The following is a 19470-nucleotide window of genomic DNA, read 5'->3' as shown; positions in this document are numbered from 1 at the left end:
AAGGTGCTGAATGATCTCTACTAGCACAATTTCTTACTCTCTCTATTTTTTATGCATGGCTATTGTCACAATTCACTAATATCACTAATAAGTAAAATACATAGATAGATCAATATCACTAACCACCTTTGGAAGAAGTGGGGATACAGTCTAAGTGTGGTGCAAGGCTCAGTAAGTCGATTAATGCTTAAGTGTGTGAGTTCCACGTAATGCAATGAAAGTGGAGTTGGATTGCCCAGAAAACCCCGTAGAAATCTTTAGGTGGGAAGAGACAGGCAAGCTTCTGCAGAGAAGAATTGTTGGGTTCCTATGTAACTGCCTAGGAGGCTATGTCAGGAAACTGCCACATTCTGGTTAGTCTGAGGGAAGCTGGAGATGGAGTGAACCAGGTGATGGGTGCCCAGCCAGGGAAAATGGTACCATGGCTGTTTCTCTACCCCAGCCCAAAGAAATTCTGCTGCTCCTCAAGATTTCGCTGTATGTCACCACCACATCATACTGGTATTACCCTATGCTGTGCAGGTGCCTAAAGTCTCCAGGGAAGGTGGTTTTCTGCGTTCTGCTGTCTGACTGAAGCAAAGAGGTCTTCACTAGAGCCAAAGCAGATCCCCATGGTTAAGACAGTTCAATTTACTTCTCAGTCTCTGTGCTTAAATAAACAATACAGAATATTAAATCAGCGTCAACTACAAAGGTATGGTCTTGTTAAGACCAGACCCTTGCCTCTTGCCACCTCTATCACCCTGAGCTTCAGCTCAACATACTACTTCCTCAAGTGTTCCATTGCCTCTCCTTGTAAGTACAAGGTACTTCTAAGTCTTTTGCTCTAGTAAATGCTGTGTTTCTCAGATACTTTGTACAAAGTGTATTAAGAAATCAATATACATAATAAAATAGAGCCTAAAAGGCCTCCAGACTGCCATCTAACACTGTGACACCTGAATTGCTTCAGTGCACATGAACGGCAGCATGCAGAAGGAAACTCATTTTAGGCAGAAAGGACAGAAGCTGCCACCTTTATTACTGGCCCCTCAGGAAAACCCTTTCATGTGTCTAAGAGCCAGGCCCCAGAATGCTTGAACGTACCTCTAAAGCTAACCCTTCAAGTTTTCCCACTGGTTTGATCTTGAGGGCAGTTAGTGCCTCAAGCAGGGCCAGCAGCTTTCCCTCTTGACCATTGGGATTTTACCCCTCCATTGGCCAAGCAGAGATGGCCCAGGTAATGTGTAAATCAAATGTGGACAATCCTTAATAACATGTGAACATGTCAGAGCAAATTTGCTGATTTGATTCATTATTGCTTCATATTCACCTCTTCATAAGAGGAGGGGAGAAGAGATCCCAGAGTAAAGAAGACAGAAAAATTAATCTGCATGCATTTTGTTTTCTTTTCCAGATACCTCCATCATCTACCCTTCTTGATGTGAAACACAAATTTCACAAAGCATGTAAGTACTATGGCTAGCAGGCTGGAGGCATGGTTAGAGGCCTTCCAGCTTGGAGAAATTTTCAGATTTATTTTTCATGAAATCTCACATTAAAGCTGAGACTCGCTTGACAGCTTCAGTGCTAAATAAGAGCAGTGTTTGGACTAAGGTTCTACTGTAGCTATTGCAGATATGAGAGGCTGGAAGAAGAGTAATGCATAATTTATCACTGCCAGCCCATGAGGGGCAATACTTTTCTATCTTCTTTTTAACATTACACAGTGTCAGTTCAAGACACAACTGCATTTGCCCTCACAGTGTTATATTAGATAAGCTTCGATAACATTAGACTGCTTCAAGCTGGACATAAACAGACCATGTAGACCAAATAACTACTGTAGTGGGGAATTCAAGCGCAGAGTGATTAAATGACTTATCTGAGATCGTGCAGGCAGTCTGACAGACTTCTCAACTGACTCAGCCATGTTCAGTTCCTTAATGGTCAGGGCAACCTCCCTTTCTTCTCATACTGCTTTTTTTTTGTTTTCTATATCCATGAGGAGGGGAGAAAATAGTGGGGGAGAGGCTAATTTTTGCACATACAGACTGCAGATATGGACCTGGTACATGAGAAGAGATGAGAGCAATCATACTCTGAAAACACTCTTTTCTTCCTGCCAGAGAACAGAGCAGTTTCGCTGGATGCTTCTTTTCTGCCTCCTCCTAACTACACACCTCCAGCCCTTACTAGAGGAAGGTGGTTTTAAAGGTGGAATAAAGAGAAATGAAAGTAGCCAAGCACCAAAGTTTGTTGGCATTTACCATTATCCACTGAATTGCTGGTCAGGATCTTGGGGAGTGGGCCCAAATGTATCTGAAACCTACAGGATGTATATGTGTGTATAGTGTGCCTTGAGTTCGGAAATGCTAAAATACTGCTGTATCTGTGTTTGTAGAGATCCTAACTGTGCCACCATTGCTCCTAGACTGAGAAATGTTTCTCTTACTTCTGCTTGTGAGAAGTAAAGTGCTACTTGTGATGAGAACCGTTAACCTTGAGTGTCACCCGCATTTGAGACAGGCAGGTCTATTCAAGGCCTGGTAACTTGAACTGGACTTCTTAGAACTGCAAAGGTATTTAGTTGAGTAGAAAAAGATGCAAGAAGGATTGAGAGTTGGAAGTGAAAGCCAGAGAAACTCAAAATTTTTAATGAGGTATTTGATTCCAAGAGGCAGGATGGTTTACTGTTGGGGTAAGCACCTGAGATGATGGGCTTTCATCATTTTTATCAAAATAGCATATTCAACTAAAAGCTAGATGCCTTTTGCAAAAACAGCTTTAGTCAGACACTAATGCTGAGTTCAAAGTAGGGTAAGTAGAAGAAATGTTATGTTTCTCCTCTGTCCTTAGAATTTCATAAAACACTAAAGCTGAAGGCTTAGAATTTCATAAAACACTAAAGCTGAAGGCTTCTGGGGTTGCACAAAGGTTCAGTTGATGAATCATAGAATCTTCATGGTTGGAAAGGACCTTTGAGATCATTGAGTCCAACCATACACACACACAAAAAAAACCAACCAACAACCTACAATCTCTGCCCTTCAGAGCATGCCCTGAAGTGCCACATCTAGACATTTCCTAAATACCTCTAGGGATGGTGACTCAACCACCTCCCTGGGCAGGCTGTTCCAGTGCCTGACCACTCTGTCAGTAAAGTAATTCTTCCTAATATCTAATGTAAACCTCCCCTGCTGCCACTTCAGACCATTTCCTCTGGTCCTGTCATTATTCTCTTGGGAGAAGAGGCCAACACCCACCTCTCTCCAACCTCCTTTCAGGTAGTTGCAGAGGGCAATGAGGTTTCCCCCTAGCCTCCTCTTCTCCAAGCTAAACATGCCCAGCTCCCTCAGCCTCTGCTCATATGACCTGGTCTCCAGACCCCTCACCAGCCTGGTAGCTCTCCTCTGGACACACTCCAGCCCTTCAATGTCCCTCTTGTACAGAGGGGCCCAGAACTGAACACAGTATTCGAGGTGAGGCCTCACCAGTGACAGGTTCAGGGGGACAATCACTGCCCTAGTCCTGCTGGCCACACTATTCCTGATACAAGCCAGAATGCTGTTGGCCTTCTTGGCCACTTGGGCACACTGCTGGCTCATGTTAAGCTGGCCGTCCACCAGCACCCCCAGGTCCTTTTCTTGACTGCTCCAAAACTACTTGTTTTCACTGCCTGTAAGGCCTTGTAAAATGCAAAATGGTAAAAGTTCAAAAACCCCACAGCTGAATATGAAAAGACGGAGTGCACAAGTTTTACTAATTCAATAAGAGTATGTCTTCCCATCAGTTCGTGAAAGGCAGTGCATTTCTGCCTACACTCTCTTAAATCAATTGAAACTAGATTTATATTGATGCAGCTTAAATCAGCTGAGGATCACTGGCACAGAGGTTTATGCCAATTTAAATGTAATGAGGTTTTTAATGGATTTGGGCTAAAATAGTAAAAGTCTGTGTATAAGCCATTTTAATGGCATCTGTTTTCATATTTAGAGGTACCCTACTCCTCAAATACTCCCAATGATGTAGGTGGAGATGAGTATAAAGGAAGACAGTAAGGAATACAACAAAGCATGGAAGGGCTGGCACATGCCTTCAATGCTTTTTCAGTTTATAATTTTTTAGTTCAGTTCCTACCATTCCCAGGAGTACACTGTGTCAGTGTCCTGTCTCCTTTCTTCCCATTCCAGCTGATTGCTTTGATCTCTCTTTTCTAGTTCAGCCTGGATGTTGTCTCATGAGGTTCCCCCCTCCTCCTCCTTTCCCACTTGCAACGAACAAACCTTTCCTTTTTTCTCTTCGTATAGTTTGGAGGATGGCAGCTTATAGGCTACAGTTCTTTTAGGCAAGAGCTGAGAAGGGGCTGAGGCTGATCTGTGGATGCCTTTGGTTAGCGTGCTATTTTGTACTAGCTCATGCATTCATTTCTGTCTGTGTGCCAGACTCATGTGTTCCCCTATAATCTCTTGCTAAAACACACTCCTACGCCCACCCCCTTACAGTCTCCCTGTCTTCATACGTTCTCCTTTGATCACCCATGCAATTAAGCTTTCTCCTCAGCTGGTATCTTGTCAGCCCTTCAGTGAGAGGAACCCCTGTGCAGCAATTTCACAAGCATCATCTCTGTCACTGATCAGTTTTCACTGCCTGATTCAAGACAGGAAGAAAAAGACTGAATTATGAATTGCAGCACAGGAGGCTGTTAATCATTAAAATTAGAGATGCAAGTGACACATAACATCTTACTGCTCAGTAGTTTCTAAGTCAGTCAAACATTAGTTTGTATATGTCTTGATACAAAAGGCAGAACATGGACTTAGAAGTCCAGGAACAAATACTCCTCAGCTCTCACTTCAGCAAAACTGTCTCTTACTGAAACAAACGTGGCAAAGCCTAACCCTGTGCTTTCTGTGACAGAGTTGAGGGGGCCAATCCCAGTTTTATCACAGGAGATTCAGGAATATATGAGCTCTTAGTGGAGAATAACCAGTTAAGGCAAACTGCCATTTCCGCCGGAATTCAAAGGCTTCTTCCAGACTGGAGGCCGCTGTTTTGTATCAGCCCCTGGTTGCTGTAGCCACTGCCCCTGGCAGGGACTGGCAGCACCAACCAGGGTCAGCACAGAACAGCAGTTTCCCTGTTGCAGCCTTCCAGCCGTCAGTTCTACAGGGGCTTTCTGTAACAGATGTTAGATCCAGGCTGTCACGCTTAATAGCAAATATCACACCTGCCCACCATGAATCTGTCTAATCCTTTTTAAACCTACTTACAGTTTTGACCTCAGCAAAATCCTCTGGGAAGGAGTTCCACAATATATGTGTGGTGAGGACAAAAATACATCTTCTATAGTGGCATTATACAAATGTCTACACTTCTACAGCTTGATGTTTTCTGCCTGAAATTGAGTGGCAGCTGAGTGCCTGGGTGTTACTGGCCATCACACTGTACTAAGTATAGTCAAAGAAGCCTCAATCAAATAGGTGGTGTGCACTAGGTGACTTTACTACTATTTTCCTTATTCCTTCGGCTAGGTGGCAGGGGTGAAACGAAGCCAAAAACTAAGTGTATAAGAAGGAAGCCTTTTGTCCCATTTTCTCAGTTGCTTATAATGAGTTAGGTGCCTGGCGTTTTCTGTATCTATAAAGATTATGTTTTCAATGGTGAAAGAAATACCTTGTGGGCTAAACTTTGCGAGCTCTTGTCCTTGGCCATAACTCTTCACCTTTAATTTATTTTTATCTTTGCAAAACGTATTGGACTGGTGGGGGAGGAAATCTTACAGATAGAAAATGAAAAACTGTAATAATAATGCTAATTCAAGTATCACATAACTAAAATAAAATACCTCTAGGACAGGTAATATAGTGGAATCGGTGATCATTAAATATTTTCAAGGTTACTGCACAAAAGTTGCTGAAAAAGCTCTTGAAAGAAGAGGAAGAACAGAAAGGAGAGGGGGAACTAAGATCTCAGCAATACTGTAACAAACTCATGGATGCAACCTCCTGCAGAAGGAGGTAGCACAAGTAGAGCTACTCTTTGAAGTCAGAAGAGTGAGCCAGAAATTGCCCTCTAGGTAGAAGGAGCAGGCAGGGAAGGAAGGGCAGATGGGAGGAAGCCTGATGATGGGTGGAAGGAAAAAGGGAAGTTGAAGAGAGAACTGAAAACATCATGTGCAGAATATCCCAATCTGCAGTGGGGAATGAGGTGCTGAAGGAATAAGGAACATTACAAGCTGCCAGCTGTCCCAATAAAATATTAACTCCTAATTCTTCAGCTCCAAAATTGCAGCCCCCGCCCCCCGCCATCTAAGCTAACGGAGCTAGGGTATTTAAAATAAGCAATGTTAATGAGAGTAAATCATTAAGAAAGAAATTGTCAGTAGATGGCACTCAAGAATAAATAGCATCATTTCTGGACACTATGAAACTTTAGAATTCTGCCACACAATCTTCCAGCTGCTTCTTGCAGGTATTTCTATAGTGATCCTAAGCTGTATGTTCCCTGGAAAACCACTAAAATAATTTCTGTTGCTTTCCTCTAGAGAGAGGACAAGGAGAAAGACAGTGCAACTCCTTCTTCATGGTGGGGACCAATCTCTCTTCTAGCCTTCTCCTACAGCCTCCTCCATAGGCTGCAGGGCAATGTGTTAGGATGCATTCATCTGCCAGGTTTTACCTACTGCTGTCGTCCTGCACGTTCCCCAGAAGCCACGAGAGAACAGGCAGCCCCATAGATGTCATCACCCTCCAGACCACCTGGTGAGAACATACCCCGTCTGACTCCCTGCACAAAAGCAAGATCAGAGGCTCCTGTGCAGGCCCTTCCAACACACCATTTCACTGAGTTGATCGGACATTCCCACTGACTTCCAAGTGCCTTGAATAAGATCTTTATTGCCTAATGCAAGGAGATACCTAACCATCTCAGAGGACAAACATAAGCAGAAGTACCATATCACACAATTCTTTTCCGTCTGCATGGGAGGCCTCTGCATATTCTCCCTCCTTTGCTTCTCAGAATTAGCTGTGACTGCCTCCGGTTCACTTCTCCCCCCAGTTGCCTGTCAGTAGTGCTCAGCTCAGCCAGTACTGAGCAGCTGGAAGGAGAGCAGCATTTTAAAACCAACAGGTTATTGTTCACCCAAAACCCTGAAGCAGATCTTCAAAACACAGAACAGTGGAAGCCAAGCTGGCCTGGTGAAGAGCAAGGAGGAGAATCTCTCATTGCTTAGAAATCACAAGGCAAGCCTTGTGAGAGGAGCTTAAGGCACATGAGGTACTAAAACCAATCCTTTAGCGGAGGAAGTGGGCTTCCTTTTCTCCTTTCCCAAAAGTTTGCTAAGGGTTTTCATGCTCTGAATCTGCAGCATTCCTGTTTTTAATGACATCTGAGAGCTAGTAGCATGATTCCAAGAGCAAGGGCAAGCTCCACATTTTGCCAGGCCTGTGCTAAAATGCAGGAGCTGGATGCAGAGCTGTTGCTAGAAAGGATGACTGTTCGTACTGCATCAGGTAATTCCATTCTAGAGGCTGGCTGCGACGTTAAACTGCAAGGCTCAGAGAGGTGAGAAAGGATGCTGTGGGGATTAGTCATTAAGAGCTGTACCAGGGAGAACGGTGACTGCTAAGCCAGTGCCTTGCCTACCGGCTCTGTATAATCAGGACTGTCTGATAACACAGTCTTGCTGAGAACCTGTGGTTCCTCTGATTTCTCCACACTGTCTATTACAGCTGGATTCTCAGGTTGAAGAAAGTTAATGAAATCTGTCAATTTTGATGCCTGCGGAGGCTCGTGTGCCCGATGAATACACCTGCTGGGGACTCAGAGAAGCTGAATTATGCTATTTATGGCTCTCCCAAGCTGACTTCATAGTCTTGGCCTGTCAATCAACCAGGAGCCCTTCATGTGTCTCACAAACTGAAGAGACCCAAATAAGTTATATCTAGGGCACAGAGCCTTCCAGAGGGATCTTTCTTCTGCCCTATAATAGGAGATCAGGCTTTGAAGAAGCCAAAATTTTGGAAAGAAGGCAACAATCTGATCCTCCCATGAGTTGTCTTGAGCTGGATGCACTTCCCAGGCAGAAAGGCATCTGTAAAGTCCGTGGCTTTTAACAAATCTCAAACTCCTTCCTCCCTGTTTTTATCCTAAGTAGTTCACACTATCCCAGAGCCACAGCTCGAATCCATATATGAATGAGTTTTCAAAGGGACAGGCAATATCCTGCTGTGCAAGCTATCTGACTGCAGAGCTAATAGGCCCAGCATTACGTCCCCAGCGCAGATTTGCAGAGCACATTGGGCTGGCAGTTACATCCAACTATTGTTTTCAATAAATTTTCCCCTCTCTGCATTCATAACAACTCAATTGGAAATTAACAATGAAGGCGAATCACTAGGGATGGGCAGTTATTGCAAATGGGCACTAAGAAGTACAGAGATTTCATCTGAGTAAATTGCTCATTCATCTGTGTGGACTTTGTAAATGAAAATGACTAGATTAGGAGGAAACATGATGATATTTATTTCATATTATATTTATAATTTATTTTTCTTTTGTCTTAGTCACACAGTAAATAGCAATACAAGTTTACGATGAATTTCAATATCCCTCAAATGACATAATCCTAGACTCTTTTTACTTCTCTATGCCTGTCAACACATCTCAGTTTACTAGAAACTCCTTGAAATTCTTTTTACTGCCACAGTGAGGTTTGTATATACTTAAACTCTGTACTTTTTGTTTTGCAAGGCTAAGCACAAAGTAAGCAACAGCTCCTGCCACAAAACTCAAACCAGTTGCTACCATCTTCCTCCCCATCTCCCAATCAAAGATCTAATCCCTGAGTAAATTGCTTCCTGCCTCTGCAGTGCGTGCATGTCAGAACAGAGACCTAAATTCTTGCCTTGGCGTGCTGCTTCAGCCACCAGCCCAGCCTGTGCAGTAGGCTTCATTTCTGATCTGTGCAGGAACAAGTATCAGGAGGACAGGCTCCTCTCAGCTTATTTGTGGCATATCTGTGCAAATCTCTCTATACAAAATACAAGCGTCTGTCTGATCGTACAGATTTGCGTAGCTTGAATTTATGCCTTAGCTGTCAAAATAATTGAAGCACACCTGTGAAAGCTGGAAATACTTTTACTTCTTTTGTTAATAACCAGTCAGGAAATGAGAATGGCATCATTGACCTAACACAGTTAGAAGAAAGAAGGCAGCAAACTGAATTGGCCTCATGATTTTCGTCTTCAAAATGACTAAAAATTTACATTATACTTAGATGCCAAAGTCTCTCTTTTTTTTTCCTCCCACATTCTGTGTTGGAATTACAGAAATCCAATTCTGGCCTATTTTCAAGAGACAGCCAATGCATGGAGTGCTCCAGCTGCAATCACAGTGGTGTAGCCATCGGGTAGCTCTCCAGAAGGTGCCATGCACTTCACAGACACCCTTTTGCATCCTGAGCTGTGGTCACAACTCTCCCATTCGACCCCTGACTCACGTGCCTCTTGCTGACACTGCTAAAGCCCAGAAGTTGGATTTGGACATTTCTAGTTGGGATGCTGACTTCTGACTTCTTGCTCCTAAATGTCAGACTTAATAATGAGAGCAAGCAGCAGACTATGCACCTGCAGTTCACTTTTGATGAGCATTTGAGTCTCATTATAAGCTGTGGAGGAAGAACTATGAAATCTGAAAAGCATCTGATTAGATATCCCTGGAGTTTTGCTTTGCTTTCTGAAATGTACATGTGGTTACAACGAATATTTTCATTATGTACTGAATTAGGAAACTATGGTTGAGGTTTGGCTCACCCAGCTGGTTTAGAAGCAGTGCACTTAGTAACATAGGACCTTAAGCAAGACTTTTAGGGTCAGATTTTCAAAGCATTTTGGTCTTCTACAGATAACAATAAAAGCCAGAGGGCCAACTGGGATTTTTGAAGTCTCATAATTCACACTGAAATTAACGTGATGTTTAAAACTTAGGTCTTTAAGACTTGATTCAAAACCAGTGGCAGTCATGCTATTGACTGGGGTGAGTTGTGTGCTAGACACTTTCTCCCTGTCGAGCTTCATTTTCTCATCTATAAAATAAGAATAATTAACCTGCCTTTCATCCACCTTGGGATCTTTTGTCTGTTTTGGCTGTGATCCTGTAAGAAACATTTGGGACAAAGAATGACTTAAATATATGCCTAATGACCTATTGAACCAGAGGGAGTAAGGTGTCTAAAACACAAAAGCCAGGCTATCCATTAATGCTCGTAGAAATAAGATGACCTTCAGAAAAAACAGCAATATTTAAACTAGCAACAGAAAAAGTGAAGATCAACTAAAAACTTTAATGGAAATTCACATTATTTCTCCTTTTTTTGGCAGCTGCTGCATCTGATGTTATTGCATTTCATTAGCAGGATTACAGATACCATTTCAGATGAGTAATATAATAAAAGAAAAGGCAGTGAATCTATTGAGATGTAGCTTGAAGCAGAACTGGCCCTCTTTGCTCTCTGGGATACTGTTCCCAGCTGAGATTTACAGGGCTCTAACAATGCATCACAAATGACATCCTATGTAAACAATCGGAGAACAAATGTGAGATGCTATTTAAATGCCTCATTAAGAAAAGGAAATTTCATAGCTAGATTCTTTGCTTTTCTTGCCTTTGCAGTAGATTTAATTGACAGATCTAGATGACAAACAACAAAATTTGTTTATCAGAATTGCCTATTAGTTACAACGTGTCTTATATTAGTGCTTGTGGCTCAACTGAGAAAAGGACAGAGCAAGACCCTATAGAAATAATCCAGAGAATGTCTAGTCTCAGGTAAAACGAAGAGTGAAAGCTTACTGAACTGTTAATAGAAGATGCCAAGGTAGTTTTGGTTTTTAAACAGCTCCTACATAAATTTAAACTTGGGTATTACATTTTTGTCTGAAGAACAGATAGACTTCCAACGTTAACCTGGTGAGCACCAGCAGATTCATATGGAGTTATTGTTCATTCAGGGAATTCAGGATGGTAAAAGCCAAAGCGGGTCTTCATGGCTGTGAAAAGAATCTCATGTCCATTAATAAGACAGATGCCTGTTGATTGTGGCAGGATCAAGATCACTTCAGGCTTTTAAACATGCTCTGCATCTACATCAGGTTTTTTATAGAAGTCCCTGTGCTTTTGGACAGCAGATTTGGGCAGATGGCTTTACAGAAAGATCCAACAGTTTCTATTATGGGGAGCTCTATGGAATGGATCTGCATGAAAAGTCACAGGGAATTCTTCCGAAACAGAGCCACCAGGAACTGGATAACAGAACAGGAAGCGAATCTCCCATGAGTGGAACCTCCCTCCTTCTTGGAAAACTCTGGGAGAGCATGAGAAGAAAATGACAAGGCCTGTGGTGTCATCTCTGCTAGAGAGGTTAGAGAAGAGGCAGCAGCTTCAGCTGCTAAGTTCAGACTTTCCCCCAGGTCTTCTCTGCCTCCTGGCTTCCCCGGCTGTGCTTTTGCAGCCCCCGGCTTCCACAGGGCAAGAGGAGGTGGGACATAACAAGTAGCTGCAATTCTGGGGGTAGGGTGAGCTGAGCAGGACAAGAGCAAGGGAGGCTGTTCAGACCTGAATGTGAAGGATGTCATCCTGTGATAGTGACTTGTTTTGCATTTGTTTACATGCGCACTCTCTCTCGTGCTCACTCCCATGTTTGTAGTCTGTTTATTTATTTATTTTCCTGTTTGTATGGGGGGGGGGGAACCCCAAGAACAACCAAAATAAGAAATCTTTCAAAATCGTGCATGCAAGCAAAGCAAAACAAAACAAGGAATTCATTCACTGCTTGCTATTGGCAAGCAGGTGTTCAGCCATTTCCAGGAAAGCAGGACTCCATCATGCGTAAGCGTTACTTGGGAAGACAAACACCATAACTCCAATCATCCCCCCCTTCCTCCTTCTTCCCCCAGCTTTATATGCTGAGCATGGTGTCATATGGCATGGAATATCCCTTTGGTCAGCTGTCAGTTGAGGTCAGCTGTCCCGGCTGTGTCCCCTCCCCACTTCTTGTGCACTCCCAGCCTACCCACTGGCAGGGCAGCATGAGGAACATAAAAGGCCTTGACTGCTTCGCAACAACCAAAACCATCAGTGTGCTGTCAACAATAGTCCCATCCCAAACCCAAAACATAGCACTATACAGCTCACAGTAAGAAAGTCAACTCCATCCCAGACAAAACCAAGACAGGTTGTTAGGTGCCTTTGCGCATTTACCTCTGTATTCCAGTCTTGCATTTAGTTATTTCCAGTCCCCCAATCATGCTCTACCAACCGACATTAGATTGAAACTAATTCCTATCCCCACCAATTAGTCTCAAAGTTTTCAATGAAAGACCCAGACACCTCATCTCATATCTGGAGAAACAGAGGCACAGGCACCTCTAGATCCCTCAAAAGACTCTGGAAAGAGAAGGCAGTCTCTGAGGCTATGTGGTGTCTCACCTACTACCTTCCCTTTCAAATTATTTTCATCTCTTTTTTCAATGTTTGAAAACAGGCAAATGCATACACAAATAGATGGGGCCTCTGAAAGTGTGGAAAACTTAGCATCTAGCTAAGAGCAGATGGGGACTTCTCTGGAATATGCTTATCTTTAGGAGAGCAATCTAGTTTTTCCTGGAGTATATAATAACCCCAATATCCATTAGGTAAGAGCAGTGGGTGCTGTATTCCCATGTAGAAAGGTGGCAACACATCGTTTAGTTTGACCACTGCCAAGGGCTGTCTTAATTTATGCTGAAATGACTGCATGGCAGCACCTTTGTTGAAGGAATATTTCTGATCCTTAAAACACCCCAACACTATTCATGAGGTTCTGAAGGTCTGTCATAAACTTTCCATTTCGAACCGAGTAGCTTTGTGAGTCCAAATGCACTGGATTCACTACTGGCAAGATGCCTTGATACAAGGCAAGCTTCGAATGTGGCAAACTATAGCCACATTTCCTGTCTGATTCAAACAAGATTTACCACATAAAGGTACAAGCATTTGAGCCCAGGGGAAAGGTGGGTGCTTTTGTATATACTTTGCTCCATTTTGGTTTTAGATAAACTTTTTAATTATTTAGCATACACTTTGGAAAGTCTTAACTTTTCCTTTACCTCTTTTGTTGTTGCTGTTGTGATGACTTATATTGGATGTGGGTTTAAGGCTGGAGCCTAGGCACTAGCCTGTTTTCAATGCACACTTAGATTTTGTCTTGTTTTTTGGGTAATATGGCTCATACTTTTGATTTCCCATCAAAATGAGTATAGGAGGTCCCACATTTTCCAATGAATATTTCCAACTCAGAAAGCTAAGTCATGCCTAGCATCACTTAATGAGACTGTATTTTCTTCTTAAGGCAGGCAAGCTTAACTTCATAGCCTACCAACCAGAAGTTATCAAAACTTCAGACAAAGAAAAGAAAGTTTATAGTCTAAATTATTCCATAAATGGGGTTAGAAAGGAAATGTGGAGGTAGAAAAAGTAAAAAGAGAACTGTACCTGGAAAATCAGAGTGTGAAAAAGAACCAGTAAGCCTGTCACTGAAAACAAGTTGAGGTTTTTTTTTCTGGGTTTGAATATACAACCTCAATTTGTCCATAAACAACTCTGAATTCTGAAAACAAAAGACATGTTTCTACAGCATCAAAAATGTTTTGAAAAATTTCAAGTAATTCTGCCTGCAAATAAGAAGGCCAGCTCCAAAAATTGTTACCAAATGGCACAGAAATAGAACAAACAGAAGGTTATGCCAGTGGTTTATTTGCTTTAAACAACATCTTTTGCTCTAGTTCAAATAAATACTAATAGGAAGGGATTTTTTTTTTTTTTAATATTCTGCCATTAGAGTGCAAGTTCAGCGTTCACAAACAGTTTAGATGAGTTGTGGCTGTAACATTTACAGAGGAAAATCAGTAGAGGTGTTCAAAGACCATTAAGCGTTTGCTGTATAGATTGGGATGAAATGTTATCTCTCGAGTATGAGCATGAATAGACTCACCAAGCAGTATCGCCATGATCAAGTCCCTCATGGACCATGTCTGTATAACTGGAGAAGCAGCTTGCTGATCAGTTTTAAGCATCTTGCACTTCTTTAGAATCATAGACTCGCCTAGGTTGGCAGGCACCTTTCAGATCATCTAGTCCAACCATCAACCTAACTCTGACAAAAACCATCACTAAACCGTATCTCTAAGCACTATGTCTACCTGTCTTTGATGTGCAGACAGCCTGCCTGGGCTCTTTTCCTGATGGAGGAGCTTGGGATGACGGGTCCTGTGCTCTCCATGTGGCCTAGAGTATCGCTCACAGCACGCATGGGAGGTGACGTAGAATCAACCATGTTTGCTGTTTGTCCTCACGACTATATTCGCTGGAAAGGTACTGTAGGCTCATTTCACAGCAGGGGAACCGCAGTATGCAGAGGGAAAATTATTTGTCCTCTGCCGTAGAGCTGAGATGGGAAGACCGGTTTCCTAAGCTTCATGGCAGTGCTTCTGAGGCACTGAAGCCTCTGCTCAACCTAATTAAGGTGGTGGGAAGGGGAAATTAAACCAGCCAAAATAAACTTCTCCCAGGAAGGACATGGGAACACGACTGAGTCTCTGGCTCACATGCTAGTGTCTGATCTGCTGCCAATGCAGGGCAGATCTGTGCTGCCTTTTCCTCATCGTTCATGGAGAAACTACAATTTAGCCCTGTTATTAGTAACGATTAATTTTCAGTGTGGTGAATTTACCAATGAGTTTATGAGAAATTAATTTGCACCAAGGAAGAAAACATGTCAGTTCAAATGTGTTCAGTTAATTGTTGATGGCATTGGTGTGGCCATTAGATACAAAAACCGCCTTGCTATTAGGGGTTAGCAAGGGAACGCATCCTCATTAGATAAGAGACTGGAGAGAGCGCTATCCCCTGGACAGTCAAATATTGAAAGAAAATTATAATTCATTAGCATACTTTATTAGCTAATTGACTTAGGAATTTAGGAATGCATTTAAAGAAACATAGCTAGAGCCTGGGGTAGGACACTCCTCTGCCCAGTACTTCTAAGGTGGAGGCAAAAATGAGCTTTTGAGCCATCTTTGCTGTATCAGCTGTGATTGTTGGACCACTGGGCACTTTCTGATGCCGGAACATAAATCAGCAGGGCCCCAAGCCTGCTGTAGCGTGCACCGGCGCCATACTGCATTCAGACACTGTGCAAGCAGCACGGGGTAAAATAGTGACCTCGCCAGTTCTCTGCTCTCTGCCCCTCGTGCAGCTCTGTGGAGAGCTGCTTCCTAAATGTACTTAGCAGCCGTGCTGATTGCGGCAATGTCCAAACCCGAGCTTCCTGAAGTGAGGAGGCAGTGACCTGTGTTATCAGTGTCCTGAAACAGAGAGTGTCTGTAACACTGCAAGGCACAGCACTGTTTGTTCTCTCAGAAACTGGCAGAGGCTGAACACGAACAAAGGTTTTAAAAGAAACAGCATTTTAAAACAGGCCTTTATATCTTATTGCTCGTGTTTTCTGAGACCACAAGGACGGTCGGATACCTGTGTTTAAACGCTCTGCTTTACTGCCTGTGAAACCCTTGGCTGGGTTGGCTACTGCCACACCAGTAAAGGTATTTGAGCAGTTAAGGATTCAGATAGACGGCAACTGATTTCGTAAACCACCAAACATTAAGCTGCATTTTTAAAAATCCCAGGTTAGAATATGGACAGGCAGACAGAGAAGGAAGGATAAGGATATCTTTAGTCCCTGAAACACATACTTAGTTTGGCAAATGTATGTTCCTTACCGTGCAGTTTCTCATGTTTGGGTCACCCTTTGTATGAAGGCTTCACTGACAGAGTTTATATTTAGGAAGAGAATCCTGATCGATTTCTCACATCCCTCTGATACCTCAACAATTATCTTTGTTACCGTTTCCAAACTTGTAGAGACAGGAGACTCAAAGACAAAGATAACTGCCAGAATACAGATCCTCAGTCGGCATAAATTATGCATCTCTCTCTTAATTGGGGTTGGCATTTCAGAGCCAGAACACAACTGTCTGCAAATACAAAGCAAACTCAGTGCTGTTTCAGTGAGCGGATCACAGGGCGCAGTCCTCCCTGGGGGTCCCTGGTCAAAACACTCCCCAAACCGATGACGCCGAGTCCAGCTTCACTGACCAACCTGCCCACCACCCCCCTGCAGCGACAGTGCGTGCCCCTGTGCAGTGGCCGTGTGTCACACAGGCAGCGAAGGCAGCACGAAACCCACGCCAGGGGAACCAGCCCTGCAGGGACGCTGCTCCGGGACGGGCAGAGCGCGTGTGTCACACTGCTCAGCTGGGCACTGCCACCCCACTGTGTCCTGCTGTCCCCACTGTGCCCCGCTGCAGCGCGGGGCGTTCAGCACCCCTCACCTCCTGGCACTGGTTAAGGGCAGTCCCTTAGGGTGACCTTGCTCAAGCTCCAGGCTTGTCAGAGTATCTATTTCCTTGTTTCGCTGCATTCTCTTCTGTGGTTGTTACTAATGAAATGAAAGCTGAGCTTCATCCCCTTTCCCTTCCCTTGCCCACGCACATTAATTTAAATGCAAATCCACACAGAAAGATCAAAATTAATTATACTTTCTGCAGCAGGCTACACGGAAAATTGAAATGCACAGGGCTGGATTTTCTTTTTCATTTTCTATTTTTTCTTTCAGAAGTGGAAAGGAGAAACAATGTAGCAAAAATATTAAAACACGCCTCTAAATGTTGCATACTTGCTTGCTTTTAGTTTCTGATGATTTTTTCTTGTCTAAATTTCCACAGCTGCTTTCAGCGTCAAGCTGTTTCAGAAGGAAAATTGAAAGCTTAATCTGCTAGTGACATAAATTGACCTCTAAATGACAAATAATATTCTGTTTACCACTAATAACAATCGATCTTCATTAAGAAAAACTATGCTGACTCTTAAGGAATTTGTCCATTATTGCCTGATCAGAATATAGATACAGTGTGAGGTGTTTTTTTTCAGGGAAAAAAGAAAAGGTGGAGGGGAGAGGAGTGTTCTGTTCCTCAACGAGGCCAGGCATTTATATAAGTTTTTTTCAGTGAAAATGCAATCAGGTGAATATGTGACCCAAGGTGCAGTGCAGAGTCCCACGGGCTGGAATTCCAAATCTTGGCACAGTCAGAGTGGATTAACTGCTCGCAGGAACCAGCGTATGGACAGGACTACCCTGATTGCCAGATCCTGGGGAAGAAAAGCAAAATTCTGACGCTGTTTAAGGGGAATGGCTGCAGGCATTGTATGCAACATAATACTCTTTGGTATAGAGACGTTAGGCATGCTCTGAAAAACCTTCTGGATTAGGCTCTGTGGGGCTTCAGTGAAGGTGCCAGGGTGACAGTTACATGGCTTTTTGTAGGAAAAATGGATGCTCACAGATTTTAAGCATTTAAGGACAATGGGAACAATCAAATGAGCATCTAAAAATGAAGCAGGTAGCCAGACGCTTTGTCAGGCTGGGACTTACTTGATTATTAGTCCATGGGAAGTGTGTGTTGTTCTGCCCCTAGGCCAGACCCTGTCCTTAGCACTGTTGGTTTTAGCCAATGTCTGGAGACATCGATTCAGCCAGTCCACTGCTTGCTCTCCATGTATTACGTTATACATTCACGTATTACAAAAACCAGAAGAAAGAAATGGATGCTTATGATCCAATAGCTCCTCTTTCAAATTCCACGTGTCGTTAAGAAAGTGGTTACTTGTGTCCCCACAGCAACTAGAGGTCAAGATGCCTTTGGGCCTTGGAAGCCTTTGAAAAGCTTACAAATTAAACAAATCAGAAAAAATACTCAGAGAAAAAAGCTGACAAAGAAAAGGGATTTATCCCTGGGTAGGGAGACATTAAAAACAACATCCTTTTCAGTACCCTGCTGAGATTTTACTGATCAGAACACACTGGATCTGCTCTTCCTGCTGACTTCCCATACAAACATGGATGTTCAAGACCTTGCTCCCGCTCTTTAAATATTCTGATACACCATATCAAAGACCCTTCTGTAAGGAAAACACAGCCTGGCTGACTGATCCCATATCCAGCAGGTGCCTTCCCAAGGCCAGCCCTGTGCCCTAAAGACTTAGTGAGAGGTAGAAGCAGCGTACAGTTGGTAGCCTGGCCCCTGTAAGCTCAGCTGTGCTCAGGAGCCCAGTACAGTGCCAGGCCAGTACAGCTGGGCGGTACCTGGAAGGGGCCTGGCTAGAGCTGGTCTCTCTGCACTAGCCCTGAAAAAAAAAGACCCAGATGATTGCACTGGCATTTAGCAGGTCAAAGCAGCAAAACATCTTTTGCTCTGTGGCCAAAGAGGGCGTTTTGAGTGGGGCCACGTGAAGAGACACTGGGGCCTTGCTTGCCCCAGGCTTGCTGCTGAGAGCTGCAATTCCTCAAGTGGACTGGTCATTCGTATTGCAGTACTCAGCAGCTGTCGTTTATTACAGTGAAGGCAAACATAGTAAGTAATAGCTTCAGATACATTCTCTCTTGGTCTTCTGGCCCCACTTAGTTTTACTGTGGTTTCTTAGGTGTGCTTTGCTTACTGCCATCATGCTCAGGAATCACTCAAGTGCAATGTCAGCACAATAAATCCCACAGCCTTTTCTTCCAAATAAAAGCAGAAAGCAACAGCTTCAAGTCATTTCAGCATCCCACTTCCCTGCTGTCAGCTCAGTGAAGCAAGGGTATGCAAACTTCAGTCCAGTGAAGGCTGCAACTGTCAGCATGTTGATATCTCCATCTATTCCTGTTTTCTCAGAAGCGTTCCTGAGAACGCTCAAACACACCTGCTGCAACCAAGAGAAACAACACTTAGGACCATTGCTGTTTAAGGTCGCTGTCATGGGTTAACCCTGGCCGGCAATTGAGCGCCACGCAGCCAATCGCTCGCTTCCCCCAGTTGCGATGGGGGAGAGAACCAGAAAAGTAAAAGTGAGAAAACTCGTGGGTTGAGATAAAGACGGTTTAGTAGGCAGAGCAAAAGCCGCGCACACAAGGAAAGCAAACCAGGGAATTCATTCATCACTTCCCATTGGCAAGCAGGTGTCCAGCCATCTCCAGCAAAGCAGAGCTCCATCACACATAATGGTTACTTGGGAAGACAAAAAGTCATCACTCGAACATTGCCCCCCCTCCTTCTTCCCCCAGCTTTTTATTGCTGAGCATAATGTCATATGGTATGGAATATCCCTTTGGTCAGTTGGGGTCAGCTTCTTGTGCACCCCCAGCTGGCGGGGTGGTGTGAGGAGCAGAAAAGGCCTTGACTCTGTGTAAGCACCGCTCAGCAGTAACAAAAACATCCCTGTATTATCAACACTATTTTCAGCATAAATCCAAAACACAGTTGCATACAAGCTAAAAAATTAACTCTATCCCAGTCAAAACTGTATTAGTTCCCCATTTACTTGTCAAGGAAAGACCTCGGCAAGTTTTCTGAT

General features: G+C 43.5%; 1 protein-coding gene across 3 annotated transcripts in view; it reads left to right on the top strand.

Annotated features, from left to right (window-relative positions):
- Nucleotides 1-19470, top strand: part of TECRL (trans-2,3-enoyl-CoA reductase like) — a 72525-nt gene that overhangs the window by 13320 nt on the left and 39735 nt on the right. For all 3 annotated transcript variants that reach the window (XM_063336510.1, XM_063336509.1, XM_063336511.1), the window contains exon 2: nt 1397-1448. In XM_063336510.1, coding sequence (XP_063192580.1) covers nt 1397-1448 — 52 coding nt within the window. The remainder of the gene's footprint in view (nt 1-1396; nt 1449-19470) is intronic.

Source organism: Chroicocephalus ridibundus, chromosome 5 (assembly GCF_963924245.1).
Source record: "Chroicocephalus ridibundus chromosome 5, bChrRid1.1, whole genome shotgun sequence".
NCBI lineage: Eukaryota > Metazoa > Chordata > Aves > Charadriiformes > Laridae > Chroicocephalus > Chroicocephalus ridibundus.
Note: the sequence above shows the minus strand (reverse complement) of the source record. Positions and strands in the feature narration are given on the sequence as shown.